The sequence below is a fragment of the Epinephelus lanceolatus genome, chromosome 8, assembly GCF_041903045.1.
Source record: "Epinephelus lanceolatus isolate andai-2023 chromosome 8, ASM4190304v1, whole genome shotgun sequence".
NCBI classification, from domain to species: Eukaryota; Metazoa; Chordata; class Actinopteri; order Perciformes; family Serranidae; genus Epinephelus; species Epinephelus lanceolatus.
Window position 1 is genome coordinate 23854770 of NC_135741.1, and position 16188 is coordinate 23870957.

Genomic DNA, 16188 nt, shown 5'->3' on the forward strand with positions numbered 1-16188 from the left:
TTTTTTTATTTTGCTTCAATTTTCCTTTTCTCCTACAATTTACTGCTTATTTTACTATCCATTGCTCTCTGTCAGTGAGATCATATATCTTCCATGTTTATGGGTTGTTCTGCTGTGTCTTGAGTTGGTGCAATAAAAATAAATTTTAAAACATATCAAAACAACCAACAGAGCTCATCCAAAATCCTTTGTGTATCTACTGTATTATATTAATTCACGAGACAGATCATGGCATAATACAGTATTTTGTTATGATGAAACACATTCCAGGATTGAATAAGAGCTTAGCTGCATGTAAACAGAGGGAAGCTTACTCCATTTGCAACAACAGCCTCTTCTCATGATCATAACTCATGGGAGTTAGGGAAGCCAGCGAAAGATAGAGACATGGGACAGATTATTTTAGCAAAATTCCTACACCGAAATACATCCAAGGAAGAAAAAAAACAAGCACAGCGTTCTCAATTCTATTTTTTCATACTGCAAAAATAATTTCTGACAATCCTAACTGAGCATAAAAGCAGTCATGGACCTTATATTACTGAACAGCAGTGGTTGAATACCACAGGTGGCCTTCTTTAGAGATTTCAAAGACCTGTCACCTTGTATTAATGTATCATTTAAAAAACAGAAAAACCACTATAGAAACACCATCTTGTTTTGACTGGTGGGTTGATTAGCTCTTGTGTCTCTGGGGCTTTTCGACTGTGAGGTAATCGTCTTGTTCCGGTATTTAGGTGACTGCGTCGGCAGAAACTGAGAAGCTAAGCAAACCTTTGTGGTCTACTGGCTCCCATCGGGGAGTTGATCTTTATCATTGTTCAAGGTTGACTCACATCTGGTGTCTTAATGAGACTAATGACCGCAGACAGGCCACCGTAGAGCTTTGCTTACATCCTCAGTAGACTTGAAATCTCAGAGCTCCTCCACTTTCCTCTACGCTGCCCCTTTATGCCCTCATGCACACCAGTGATGTGGGAAATCGTCTCAATTTAATTAATGCCAGCTAGATTTTTTTTGAAGCACATTCAATGCTCACAGGGTTGGTCATGTATTAACACCAAAATAAATAGTGCGACTTTAGATGATAATGGTTCAAGTGTCATTAAAATGTTGCTTTGGGCACCTCTTTGAAGTTGTCAAATGCTGAGAGGATGATCTCATGACCTCCTCGGACTAGACACACGGCAGCCAGCAGCTCCAGGACTAAGGCTTTCGTCCTGGAAGTACAAGAGACACTCGTTAGAGCATATGTGGATAAAGTTCAACTGCAAACATTAAGTTTGTCAAATTAAAGTGGAAAAGCACAAAATGTATACTGTCTACTTGGGCTGTGTATTGACAATAAGCTGGCAATACAATACGCATCATGATACGAGGGTTACAATTCAATATATTGCGATATACTGCAATATTATAAACAAGGTGATGTATTGTGATTTTTTAAAGCGAATTTTTGGAAAACTGTCATAGTATAAAGAAAAAACACCGTATCCATAAAGTCTGAGTAAAATAAGTTTACTCTCCATCAGAACAGTGGGATCTGCATTTGCAATCATTACAGTCCTTGTAACACGCTACACTCTTAGAAATAAAGGTGCTAACTAGAACCATATAGGGCTCTTCAACTTAAAGCCATAAGACAGGGGTAGGCAATCTGCGGATCCAGAGCCACATGCAGCTCTTTAGACCATCTCCATTGGCTCCCTGTGACTTTGACATAAAATTATATGCTATCTTTTTTCATTCAGATTTTCATTTGTCATTATTGTAGGCCTAAAGTGATCACTGCATTCTACTGAAAAATGTGTGGCCTATACATCAAATCAAAAAAATGTTTTGACATTTCAACAACTAAAATATGCGTCATACGTCTATGACCTAGCGCCTTTCCTCTAAATTCTGCTGAACTTCAGTAGTGGTGGCTAGCCTGGAGTCTCTGTGGCAAGGCTAGCTATGGATTTCAAATCCAAAAAAAGCTAAAGTCCTAGAAGAAAATATAAGATTTAATAGTGTGCAGACAGATTAATTTGCTTTCACCACCAATGCTGCAAAGTTTAAGCAAAATAATAAATAATTATGAATAGCAAATTACAGAGTAGCCACCTTGTAGTAAATCATATTAACAAATTGTCATTAAGACCTATTCGTAATGTTGATGAGCTAATTTCGACTTAATAGGCTGTTACCTCTATTCAAATATGTTTTGCGGCTCCAGACAGTTTTTTTTCCCTTTTTTTTTGGCCAATAATGGCTCTTTACAAAGCAAAGTTTGCCGACCCCTGCCATAGGAGAACCATTTTTGGTAGAACCTTTTATAAAGGTATCACCTGAAACCCTTTCAGAGTGTTCTTCCTCGAACCTACCATGAAGGGTTTCACCTAGAGCCATCTGTGAAAGGTTTCACCCACAACTACCTACAAGAGGTCCTACAGAGAAATGTAATAGTTTCCACCAAGAACTATCTAAGGGGTTCCATCCCGAATCTTTCCATCTTCTAAAGGTGCTGACAAGAACCCACCCAAAGAGTTCTACCAAGAACTTTATTTTCCAAAAGTTTAATTTAGAACCAACCCAGGGAGCCCAAAAATAGTAAGTGACTACATTATTTATAGATCTCTCTTCCACTTCTCATGGTTTTAGTTTAATAGGTTAGACTGGGGCCAAGGGAGCCACGTCCAGCAGCATCGGGCTTCAATGAGGTTCCAAAAGGGCTGATGTGGTCCAGCGCAACCCACAATATTTAGGGCTCACAATAATGTTTTTAAGGGCGGAGATTTCATGAAATCACTACTACTGCAGTCTTAACTATTTCAATGGTGCAGTGGGGCTGGAAACTGAAACTCCATTCCAAATTAGGACTGAATACAAAATGCCAAGTGCCTGGTACCCATAAACAAAAACAATAAATCATGTGGAACTGTATGGCATGAAATAATGGTAAAGATAAAATGAACTAATTAAGGTTATTACAGATAAGTCTACATTTAAAAATACCATTTGAAACATGGATAAACATTTGAATATATGTGGGTGAAGATCTCTAAATACTTAGATGAAAAGGTGTTCTGCACTGACCCCTTAGTCTTACAGAGAAACCCTGAAGAACTCTTACTTCAAAAAAGTGTTTTTAGAGGCAAATGGTTCTGGGTAGAACTTCAGCCCTTTTTGAAGAACCCTTATTTCTAAGAGTGTAGCTACAGTTGTTATGTTGGATCTGATAAATTACAACACTGCTATCTGGCAGTCAAAGGTTTAAACACAACATTAAATGAACCACTGCCACAAATCTGTGCATGTAAAGTATTCATAAAAATCGATACAGTATCACTTCACATAAAATTGCAATACTTAAATGTATCAATATTTTTTATCCCTACTATCTACGCTACCAGAATGTATGTTCTCAAAATGCATGCAAGGAAGTTGAAATCTATAATCAATGCTGAAGTCTGAAGCCAGGGCAGGTCTTTAGAGCTTTTCAAGTGTTTATGCTCCCAGCCTTCATTATGAAGTGATCAGCCCTGGTGGTTTACCACTAATCTCCCTTTAGTAAACATTCCTTTAACAGCCTGTATATACGCCTCTGATCCCAACTTCAGAGAGAAGCTGAGCCCCATGAAGAATGAGAGGCATATCATATGAACTGGCTGCAGGGTTTCCCCCATTGTTAGACCCAGCCCTGTGTGTAAGGAGACGGGGGGCCACAGTTCTTACCGTGAGTTCTTATTGTTCAAGCTGAGAGCAATTTCATTGACTGCGTGCGCGTGAGACATGACCATATTGAAGCCATACTGCAAGAAGAAGACACAGACAGTGAGAGGGAGAGAGAACAGGATGTGGTCAGGAAAACCTAAGAATATATCGAGCACAGGAAACACGTAATCCTCACATTGTGTGTTGGTGTTACCTGATAATTCATGATTGCTCTCAAGCACATGATGCACACATGCACATCATCTTTTTGGCTCACGAGGCGGGAGTTCTTGATGGTTTTGCTGTTGGAAACCGTGCCATAGCTGCAACAGATGACAGAAGTTAACATGTAGAAGAGATTCAGTAATCAAACTCAATGTTTGACTTTAAACGTTGGTGTTTAACCAAAGCTCGTTTCATTTATTTCTGGAGTTTATCTGGAAGTCATATGACTCTTGTTTAAAGTGTTGTCACATAGACAGAGGCAGAGAGAGAAAATTACAGAGAATGAGGTCTGACAGAAAAAACTTCGATGGCTTTTGAGGTTACAGATGCATCATGGGAGAAGCCTGGTTTCCTTGCTTCTGTCAACAGACTGAGGTCTATGCACACACACTGCTGTTATGTAACTGTAATGCCCAGTCATCATGTGCACATAGTATTATTACTTTCCTTGTGCAGTTTATAAATGGCCTTTACCGTGTCTCGTGATCCAGCATTTCTGAATCATATACATTGTCCCAGGTATACATGATACACACAGTTACACTAATACAGATTGGGTAGTTATCTTAATCTAAATGCTATAAAGCCTGAAAGCTATTTGTCTTTTACTCCTATCAGACTTTACATCTCGTGTCTCTTCATCTCTTGTCTGTGTGTGGCTCAGTGATGAAGAAAACTGTCCAACATGTGCTGCTGCTCACAGCTGGCTCTCATCTGAAGACGGTGCAGAGGCACATCTGGACAGATGAGGGAGGACTATTAACAAAGAGAGACTCATAACGCAAAAAGGTCAAAGATTTCTGGTATCTATCTCTGATTGACTTTGTGCAGAGCCTTGAGGTCAAGAGCTAGGTCAGCAGACCCAGTAATAACTCATCAACCATTCAGGCTTCCCCCTGAAACAATACAAGCACCAAGACAACCGGCTTGCATGCTAATACATGTTTATAGCATTCGCGGTTAGCAGAGCGAGGCAACAAGGATAGGTAACACAGCGAGGAAGCTTGCTTAGCAATACGTACCGGAGGACAGACTGGCGGGCAGAGCGCACCAGTGTGTTGCAGAAGGGTTGGGTGTGGTGCAGATCCTCTATGGACCTGCTCCAAGATTTAGCCTTGTCCAAGTAGCCATCCTCCCCATTCTCCAGCCCCTCAAAATCCAACCTGGGCCACATACAGACAGACAGACAGACAAGCCGACAGAGAGGCACAGGGGGGTGTAGAGGAGAGGCACGGGGGAGGTTAGGTCAGCGAGGCAGCTTGGTAGAGAGCCAGGGGTTATCACAAGAACTGTCATCAAGCTGCATGATAAAAGCTCAGCACAGAGATCCCATCCCATTCAGGCAACGTATAGCTCAGCACTACACCACATAGCATCTATCCAGAAACACATTCAGTTTGCCAAGTATGCAACAGGGCATACAAAGACATCCAAAGAGTAAGATCTGCCAAGAGCACATTTTTAGATGCACGAGCGGTTTATTACAGGCTCTACACAGGACACAACGTGTTAACCCAGCATCTGAATCCACTGCCCAACCCAGCTCCTTAGGAAGGTTTTTGGCTACAGTCAGGAGAAATGTGTGTGTGTGTGTGTGTGTGTGTCTGTGTGTGTGTGTCTGTGTGTGTAAAGTACACTTTGATAAAAGTACTCACATGACAGCACACTGGGCAAAGGAAAGGTACTCCACCAGGACGTCAAGGCCTCTGTTCTCATCATTGAGGAACTCCCTGACCCACCTGTGACACATGAGAACACGGAGGGGTTAGCAGGGCAACGAATCACAAACACACCCTTATCCTTTTATCCTTTAGTACTATATTTCATCCAAGAACAGTTATAGAAACAGAGATAGACAGAAAACAGAGATTTGTGTAATTTTTAAGATTGATAAAAGCCCTCTTATAGGACTTTTTTGAACTTAAAGGATCAATCTGGTTTATAACAACTCAAATCTTGTTTTGGCCATCCTGACTAATAACATTAATAACATTTATTTGTTGTATTGCTTGTAATGAATCCTGAAATAGTGAAATAGTATAAAAAGAACCAATATTTACTTTGAATATTGAGATTAATTCCTGTAAAGTAATTACAATAAATACGAAGCAAAATGAAAGCTCAAGTCTCGTCAAATATACATGTAGATGGGTGGATGTGTATTTATGTTATTATATGTTTAGATATGCATGCACACACAGATTCATATGCATGTTTAAGTATAACTATAACTATGTATAAGGGCTGGGCGATATGGATAAAATCAAATATCACAATATTTTTGACCAAATACTTAAATATCGATATTGCCACAATACTGTATTGTTGACTACTGGTGCTTTCACAAAATATTTACACAATGATTTTTATTTTTATTTTTTTTAAATATAAACATCAGTAATGTGGATATAATGAATAAGTGGGTAAAGGCAAATAACAGAACAACTAGAACAGACTGGTAAGTCCACTGTAATGCAGCCTTTAAAACCAGGAAAGGACGACACTTACAATGTTACGACATCCAAAATCTAAGAAAATATTAAGTCTTATATACTGATATCAATAATATAGATAAAATGCCCAGACCTGGGGTGTATGTATAGTCACATACTTTATCTCCCCTGACTTTCCTGATGCTTAATAGGCTTCACTGTCTTAAACCAAATTTTTGGACAAATCATCTTTTCTTATTCAAACATTGCAGGTAAGGAATAATTCTAAGTAGTGTGTATGTGGTCCTGTTCAGACGTAGGTTTTATGTGGGAGTATGCTAATGCTTATTAGAGTGAGTTAGGTTAATCTAAATTGGGACAACAGGTAAGTGCAAGTATAAAGTAAAAAGACAGTATGGTTCAGTGGTGGTTTTAAAGATTTGTAACATCAAAAATGTGGACGGTCACATAATAGTGCTTGAGACATTTTGAAAAAAATATATTTTAAAATGGATAAATTAAACTCTGGGTTAACATTAACTCTTTTCAACCTGCCCGGTCAAGAAAGATGGTCAAAAATCTACTTGCCTCAAAGTCAATTTTCACCTGCCCATAAGAAAATTGTTTCCTTTATTAGCAGTTATCAAACAACAACAAAGACTAAAGTTTCTTTTTCACATCTAATCTCTATTGTGAAGCCTTGTACAGTCTTCAAACTTGTGGGAAACTGTGATACACAGTTAGGAGTTTGGCACACATCCTCTAAAGTCACCCAATTAAACTCCTGTTTCCAGGATAACTGAAATGCTTGCTTGCGCTTCAGCTCAAAACTTTGTCTTTACCTATTTTCTCACAAGTGCCTAATCAGCACCACGCTTGTGCAACCCTCAACTGAGATGAAAAGAAGGCGAGAAAGCTAACTCCTTAGCTACTTCCATCATCAGCTTCGGAGAGAAACCTGTGTTTAAGTCTTTTTGTACCACTTGCCCAATTGGGTAAGTGTGTTGCTAGATTTACTGGCCCAACATGATATTTTACTTGCCCTGGGCAATCAAGACCTGAAAATAGATTAAATGTTTGCGGTAATTTAGACTACACAAATTGAAATTCAGGGCCATTTAATGACTCCTAAGGCCTAGTATTATATATCTGAATTTAAGATATTTTAAGACTTTTAAAGGACCTGCAGACACCCTGATAAAATGATGAAGTTATCACCCAAACTGGCCGTTCATCTATCAACTGGCCCACCTTGCCATAGTTGTACATGCACACAATGTTTTTGTGCAACCGGAGATTATTGCAGACACTTAGATTGCATTCATTTACAGTTCTACCGAGGAAAAAGTAGTTTTTTAATCTCTCTCTCTTCCTTGTCTTAGTGTCGTAGCAATGTAACGATGTTCCAATATCTCAATAAGGACTCTGTGGGTACGATGTTATCAGAACTGACAGAAATCATACCCAAAGTTACAAAAATAAGACCCAAGTTGCAATAAACTGGAATTATCCTTTAAGGCAGCTCTGGGGGGGGGGGGGGGTCTCGCCTCCCCTGACTGAAGGAACTTGGCAGGAATGTCATGGAAAGTAAACCAGAGCAAGGCTTCAGATTTCCTCCACATTTAACTCCAGTTTTTTGGAGAGAGAGCAACAACTCCAAACAAAGGAATTCCCATTGCGATGAGAGAAAGAATGTGGAGGGCATATGGCTGAAGGAGCTGGGCTCAGGTCGAACCCCTGACAGTCAACAGTATTTAGTCTGCCTCCCCCACACAGACCCCCTTCACCTCCTCCCCACTTCTTCAGGGAATTCCAGAGGAGAGAGGAAGGGGACAGGATTGGGGTAAAAGGTTCTTAAAATAGTCTTGGAGTGCTGGTTATGATGACAGACTGCAAGTCAGCCAATGGCGAGACAAGCAGGAAAGCAATCAAGAGCCTCAAAGTAGTGGAGGGAGGCAAAAGGAAGAGAGGTGAGGAGAAGAACTGAGGAAAGCAAACAAAGCAGTGAGATCGGGTGCAGGAGGGAAGGAGAGGAGGGGGGGGACAAGGAGGCGGGCTTCATCATCAGTTTCCTGTCTACCACCCTCCCTCCCCTTTCTCCCTCCTTGCCTCTGACCCCTCACTCCTTCCTCTCTCCCTCCCTTCACTTCTCTCCAAACGTTTGCCATTTCAGATTTTCTTGGCAATTTCTGGAATAACACATCAGCACAGGCCCAGGATTCAGACACACACAATAAACCAGCATCTGCTACACTTAATCCCATCCACAAAGGTCTTCTGAAAATAACTTTCGTCTTTTTTTGCCTGTTAGTCTTTCTGGGAAACGCATTCAAACAGAACTTTATTGATGAGGCCAAATAGAATATGAGTTATTCTTGGAGCTCAATGAATGCTGCGGAAAATCAAAGCCCTTTAACAGGCTGCTTTGGGTTTGAGAGTTCAGGGGCAAGACACTGCAGCACATTTTTCTTGTGAAAGTATCCGTGTGTCATCAGATTATAAAGTCAAGGATCATGTCTGCAACACTGAAGATAAAGAAAGGCTTTACAATAACATCCACGGACACAGCAGGTGTGGGGTGAACTGTAAATATTGAATGTCTATGACAAAATATGACAAAACAATAGAAACGGATTGTTTGCTTTAAAATGTGAGAAATGTGTAAACATAAAAGAATCTGTGTGTGTGTGTGTGTTTGTGCTTTTCACTGGGTTCAGCGCTGGTCAGCCAGGCTTCCTGTCCCTCTGGCACACACAACAAAGCTTCCTGCTCAACACTATTGGGGGAGTGGACGAGGCAGCACAATGGCTACCATCTGGGCATTATGAGGACCAGCTCTATGAAGTGGAGCTGCAGAGCTTGGCAAGTTAGAACAATGGGGGATATCTGGGCACCAGAGAGAGCTCTGTGGCAGCAGCAAGAGCACAGAAAGGACTATTCTTCACTAGGAAAAAAAAACATGTGTGGTTTCCTTGAGCTTCGTGTGCCAACAAATAAGATCTGTGTGATTCACCAGAAAGATGGTAGAGATAAGTATTGATTACCCGATGTGGTTTGTCCTCAGTGAGATCTCCAGCTCCCTCAAGACTTTTGTAGATTCCTGCACTCGCCTGCGAAACTTCTGTAACACAAAATGAAAGAAAAGAGTTTTGTTGCAGAAATATCATGATGCAAGAACGACTGAACAAGCAGTGAGAGATCACAGGTTCCTTTTGTAAGAAAACTACACTGATTTACCATCACACCTCTGTAACTTCAGACTCACTCAGCATAACCAAAAATATCCTCTTTTTTATTCTACACTTTATTCTTTCTCTGCACCTACATTACCCACAATGCAACTAGATCACTGGCAGTTTATTCGGAGATCCAGATGGGTTATGCTAGTATAGTCTGATGTAGCATTGAGCCCAGTATTGAAAAGAATTTTAAATGTAGTTTAAGTCAATTAGGGAGAGTTGTAGTTGGTTTAAAGTCACACATTTGTTTAGTTTTAGTCCAGATTCACTCAGTGGAACCAAGTTTTAATTTTAGTCTAATTTTAGTCATAATTTCTCAGATGGTTTCATGACACTATAATGGATTTTGCTGTAGGGTGTTGCTCCTGGCTGTAAAACTTGCAGTGAAAAAGTAAAGCAAATGTCGAACACAGTGTTCAGTCATCAAGGCTGAGAATGTTCCTGACGTGCTGTACTTCATTCATATCCTATCAAAATGAATGCCTGAAGGTGTTTTTATTGCTAGTACTTTATATTACTGACATAACTGAAGCCTTCTGCTAGATTCAGCATCATGTTTTTTTCTTGCTAGAACTCAGATTTTACAAATCAGCAGTTATAAAAATGTTGAAACCATATTGTTTGTGCAGATGAGCATTATCTGGGAAACGTCATGTTTATTCACTTTACATGGAGCTAAAATTTATACTGAATTATGTTAAATGTTCTTCGAATGAATTAGTGTATGTTTGTGAGCTGTATCAAATCACACATCATCTTAGAAGGAGTTGATGTTTACTGTATCCTAGCTGGGCTCTGTTAAATGTAACAATATGTAAATGGAGCAAGGCAAGATAATCACTAAGGTGACAAGGATAGGATAACAACCAAAGCTTTGAGATGAATACTGATCTAACTTGTGTAGTCCGCCCAAACGAGCCAACTATTGTGTTTTGTCCTTCCTTGTCACGCATAATGAACAGATATTTCACCGTATTTTTTTGTTGTCAGTATAAACAAACCACCAAGAACGTTCATTGTACCATCGTTCAAAAATATAACCTATTGACCTCTGAGTTTTCTTTGTTTTATGTGCCTGATGTATAAATGAATTCATGATCTTGCACCACCACCACCACATAAAACTCAACTCAATTCCCACCTATGTCAGAGCATGAACAAGTTTCAGTATTTTGTGTGACATTTTACTGTTCACAAATTTGCAGACTGAATGCTTGCAAATGGTTTTGCTTTTAATTGTTTGTATTGTACTGTATTGTCTTTAATGTTAAAACCTACAATTATTCATTAGCATTTGAATCCCCCTGATGTAGCTTTCACTGATGTGTGCCTGTGTGTGTTGTGTCTCTGAATGTATGAGCTGTGTACCTGTCAGTTACGTTGCCCCTCGTGTGTTTTTAGTGTCTTATTCCTTTTGTACAGCACTTTGGTAAATGTGAGTTCTTTTTAAATGTGCTTTGTGAATAAATTTGAGTTGAGTTGAGACTTTTAATATTGTCAAGGAAGGCATCAACGAATAACTACTGTAAAATCTGTTGTAGAGAAAATAAACACTGCTTGAGCCACTAGTCTCAAGCAGAGATGAGGAGCAGGTTACAGAGGTCTGATCGATTACTCTTTCAATCTTCTTGTATTCAGCCCCAACCAACTCAAGTGACATCATCTGAAGCAGGTGACTTCACGCAATGGGCTTAATTGAACACTTTCACATTCACATTTGCAGAATTCCCCATCACCTTTCAACACACTGTGATGTGTAACACCGGTGGAGTTTCCCTTTAAGTATAAACTACATTTGAACTTTCATTTGTATTCTCCCACCTTTCGTGTGACTCCAGGGTCTAAGTATCCTCGTAGCTTCTGGATGTAGGTGTGAGGCGGATTCTTCACCTGAAATCTCTCCTGAGGAAGCAAAACAAAGAAAGCATTGTAATGTTTAGTTTACTGAATAGGAGAAGTGATGATGGCAGGTGTGTGTACAATGCATTGTAAGTTCGTGAATGCACCTGGTCGCAAATCAGGTCCCACTTCTTCTCATTGTCATACTGCCTGAGGAGCCGGGCTTTGTCTGGAGGCAGGTTCATAGAATTCTGAAAACAGAAAATGTGAGCTTTAGTTTAATTCACAACTACATATTTCCTCGCTTTCTGTTTATTTGACTATTTAAAGCAGCTGTGACTGAGTGTGTGTCAGTGACTGGGGTTTTACAGGCCTCTGGCGCCAACAGCACAGCTCCGCCAAAATTTTTGGGGACTTACACCATGACCTCACTTCCTGTGTTGACTCTCAGCATCCTGCCGCAGGGGCGATGATACGCATCTCCTCTGCACTCTCGAGTCGCAGTATCATTCAGGCAACACTTTGCTTATAACCACAACAAGCCACAATCAAAGTACGAGCCTATTACCAGACGTGTCATCTACTGCAGCCATGAAAACACTTGAACATCACACGGGTCGTTCTGAGGCAGCCTGTTTACTGAGGCTCAAATTAAACCCTAAATGCTCTAATTTGTGTTTGGAGACCAACCCACTTAAGCAGTTTATGTCTTTGTGACAACAGTAAAGAAAATATATATGACACAAGCTTTTGACTAATAACTTCCTTGACTAAGCCAACAGCTTATAAACAGGGGGTTGACACGGAAACCTTAAAAATGAGGAAGCAAAACAATATGAGCGAGCTCACGAGCCCTGAAACTGATCACCTCAGCGTTTCTTTTTGAAGAGACGTAAGAGATTGTTTGCACTGAGAGCTCTCATTTTACATCCGTATCAACAGAACCCCGTCAGCCCAACCACAAACGGCCTGTCAGCTTGACTTTTAACCTGCAGCTATAACTCAGCTCCCCATCTGAAAACACAGCACCCTGTTAACCCGTCCCAGGCCAGACGTGATGCTCACACTGACATTTTCCCCACTGGATAATGGAAAATGACATATAAATGTTCCCATGACAACCACTCAGCCCCTGGTAAGGGTGGAACATCACGTGTGTGTATTTTAAAACAAGTTTTCCACGTCTGGACCACATTGTTCACTCTGTCAGCACATCATGAATCATTTTGTCTGAAGAGGACAGAGGTAAATAAAATTCATGCTTTTGTATTTCTCGACAGCTGAACAATAATTTTACATCAAATGGCATATTTCTGCATCAACACATTACAAAGCACACTCGAAAACACATGTAGCATCCTTAAAGGGACAGTTCATCCCTAAATCAAAAACATTTTTCCTCTTGTAGTTCTTTTTATCAGTCTAGATTGTTTTGAGTTTGAGGTCCTGAGTGTTGGAGATATCGGCCGCAGAGATGTCTTCCCTCTCTGGAATATAATATAATACATGACAGCAAGCAGAGTGAACATTTTCACTCAGCTTGTGCTGCTCAAAGCTCCAAAAATAGAAAAACTCAACGGCAATGTCTCTTTCCAGAAATCATGACCTGGTTCCTCAAGATTATCTACAGACCTTGTTGTGAGCAGTTTCATGCAGAAACTATTTTCTTTCTATCAAACTAGACCTGCCAACCGTATCACCATGCAGAAGGAAGCATGAACGTGCTCATGACAGTGCGAGATGTAAACATAAATGACTAACTCCTTGGTTAAGCTGTAACATTAGCTAGCTCAGACTTGCTAGGTGAGCTAACAATGGATACACGCTTAAAAAATAGCTCCTACTAGGTCGGCTCTAAATGCTTAGAGGCTTTGAAGCATCTACTGTTGCCATCGTAATAGTCATCCAAATCAGTGATCAAATGCTTAATATATATTTTTATCATATAGGCATTACCCCAAAAATCCCACATAGCCAATGAAATAAGAAATAGTAATCCTACATTATTTAATTTTTATGGGGTATAGCTGTAATTTACTTGATGTGATTATTGCATATTTTGTAGCCATTTCAATTAAATAAAATGAAAAATTCTTGAAGTCAAATCTCTCTGACTCAGATGTCTCTAGACTCACAGTAGCAATAATAGCAGTGTTTATGAATAATGACTTCACGTTTTGAAGCTTTGAATATTTGTAGGTAATTCATCCTGAGGCTTCAAAGCCTAGTTCACTACATGAAACTGCTCACAACAAAGTCTGGATTACTTGAGTAACAGGGTCGTGTTTTCTGGAAAGAGACATTGCTGTTGAGTTTTTCAAATGTATTTCTTTGGTGCTTTGAGCACCACAAGCTGAGTGCCATCTAGTTCCATTATATCGAGAGAAGGCAGACATCTCTACAGCTGCTATCACCAACAAACAGTAACTTACACCAAAATAATTTAGATGATGATTTTGGGGTGAACTGTCCCTTTAAACTGCTGATGGCTGTCATAGAAAAGCTACAAAAAGCAACACTTTACAAAGCTGCAACTGAAGTGGGAGGCAGAGCAGAGATGTTGAGGCCTTTGACATAACCTGCTCTATAAATCCCACGCAGGAGAGAAGAGAGAAGCAACATGCATACCAGATGTCCAGAATTACAGGAGGAATGTGTCCTGTTTATAGTAGTAAATTTCTCTCTTGTCTGACCCTCAAGCTGCTCTCTCCTCCTACGCCTCTCCTGGGAGAAATTTCACCTACGACATAGTCGTTCGGAAAGTTGTACTGGGAAGTGAAGGGCAGTATCTCCCATCTGTGTCCGTCACTAATAATGTACCTGGACACTACTTTAATGAGCGCTAATTTAATGAGCTGATAACTTTTACTAGTACAGTGAGTAAGTGATCATCCTTGGAAAACAGAAATATTAAAAAATCTACATATTCAAAGAGCTCTCAAACATTTATTAAGGTTGATCTATTAATATTATATTAATGTCGAGATTCGAGTATAGATATCATCTTTGATTTTGTCTATCTTAATACCGTACATGTTGTCTTTCTCCTGGATTTAAAGGCTGTATTTCAGTAAAGTGATGTAAATTTTCTGAACTTAACAGACTCTTCTAGCTGCTCTGTTATTTGGCTTTACCCACTTAGTCATTATATCTACATTACTGACGATTATTTATCAAAAATTTTATTGTGTAAATACGTTGTGAAAGCACCAATAGTCAACCCTACAATATTGTCTCAATATCGATACCAAGGTATTTGGTCAAACATAAAGAGATATTTGATTTTCTCCATATTGCCCAGGCCTACATTAAGGGCTCATCTAATTCTTATTAATTAAATTACACCATCTATGTGTTTTCAAGTAAAAATGCCCAATATTTTCTGGTTTAAGCTTCTCAAATGTGAAGATATCATGATGTTATGACAGTCTATTACGGAAGCGTAATGCAATCGCTTGTAAGAAAAAAAAAAGAGCTGTTTATCTTAATTAATGAGATAGTAACCTTGTTACAAAAAAAACATTACAAAACAAGAATTTACAAGATGATTATCTAGTTAATGCAGATAAGCTGGGTTTTTCTTAAGTGAATGCATTATGCCTCTGTAGTATATCACTGTGAATGGAATATATTTGGTTTTGGACTGTTGGTCAGACAAATAAGACTTTTAAAGAAGTCACCTTGGGCTCTGGGAAATGATAACTGGCGAATATTTTGGTCCAGGAGACAAAACAACCAATCAATTAATCGAGAAAAAAAGGGCCAGATAATTTATAATGAACATAATCATTAATTGTAGCCCTCATTTACAGAGTATGGGACTAAAAAGTTTTACCTGAGTCTACCTAAGTGTAAGCACATTGACCCTTTGGCATATTTATAATAGTACCAATTGCACGAATTGGATCTCTTTAATACGCTCCAGGTAATGTTCCATAGGCTTGAATTTCAATGTAAACAGCTGAGTGGTAAATGAAAAAATAAGGCCAGATATCTTTTCCAGCATCTGTCCAGGCTCAAAGCCTGGCTCATTTAGTTTTCTTGGTCAGTCATGCATAGTAAAGTAAAACTGTGGGGCAAGAAAGTTCCTTTTTGAAGTACTGGAAAACATGCAGACCAGTCACACACACACACATGTTCATCCATTTAGTAAAGACAAAAGGAGCAAAATAAAGTCAAAACCTGCTGCCTGTTACTGGATTTGTAAATTCCAGTTATAAAAACATGAATTACAAGTGAAGAAAAGAGCAGAATTTCAGTAAACTATCAGTGAATGCAACATGTCCCCTCCCATCATGAGCCACCAGGACACACGCAAGACTTTGATGTTTAATACGGATCTGCTCTTTGTCAGTTGGAGCCTCAGGTAATGTAAACAAATACAGGTGGGACTGTGAGCAGATGTGTGCGGAGCCACAAATGTTAAAGAACGGGTTTAAAAAGTAGGAGACAGAGAAAAGGTTTCTCCTGCGACAAGGCAAAAGGCAGAGGGGATGTTTCCTTTCTGACTAGATTTGGGTAATTTGACCCAAGTAACCCAATTTAGCTAATTTCATTTCACTTTCTCCCACAGCGATACCATCTTGCACTTCCTGTGTTTATAAGAAGCTAAAAAGAAGTAGTTTGATGGGGGAGAGGGAGCAGCTGCACTTCACAGTTTCAGATTAACCGGCCCATGTTAGGGGTGAAATACTACAGAAATGCCAAAAATGTTTGGTGCTTGTTATGTTGCCATGTTGCCCACATACTCTCTCCTC

General features: G+C 39.6%; 1 protein-coding gene across 5 annotated transcripts in view; it reads right to left on the reverse strand.

Annotated features, from left to right (window-relative positions):
• Window positions 1-16188, reverse strand: part of fmnl3 (formin-like 3) — a 47901-nt gene that overhangs the window by 15643 nt on the left and 16070 nt on the right. For 4 of the 5 annotated variants that reach the window (XM_033629069.2, XM_033629067.2, XM_033629065.2 and 1 more), the window contains exons 2-9: window positions 11599-11682; window positions 11414-11494; window positions 9398-9474; window positions 5577-5660; window positions 4944-5084; window positions 3911-4019; window positions 3718-3794; window positions 1127-1220 (exon numbers count right to left, since the gene is read on the reverse strand). In XM_033629069.2, the coding sequence (XP_033484960.2) occupies window positions 1127-1220; window positions 3718-3794; window positions 3911-4019; window positions 4944-5084; window positions 5577-5660; window positions 9398-9474; window positions 11414-11494; window positions 11599-11682 (747 nt within the window). The remainder of the gene's footprint in view (window positions 1-1126; window positions 1221-3717; window positions 3795-3910; window positions 4020-4943; window positions 5085-5576; window positions 5661-9397; window positions 9475-11413; window positions 11495-11598; window positions 11683-16188) is intronic. The other variant, XM_033629070.2, reaches the window with a different exon arrangement.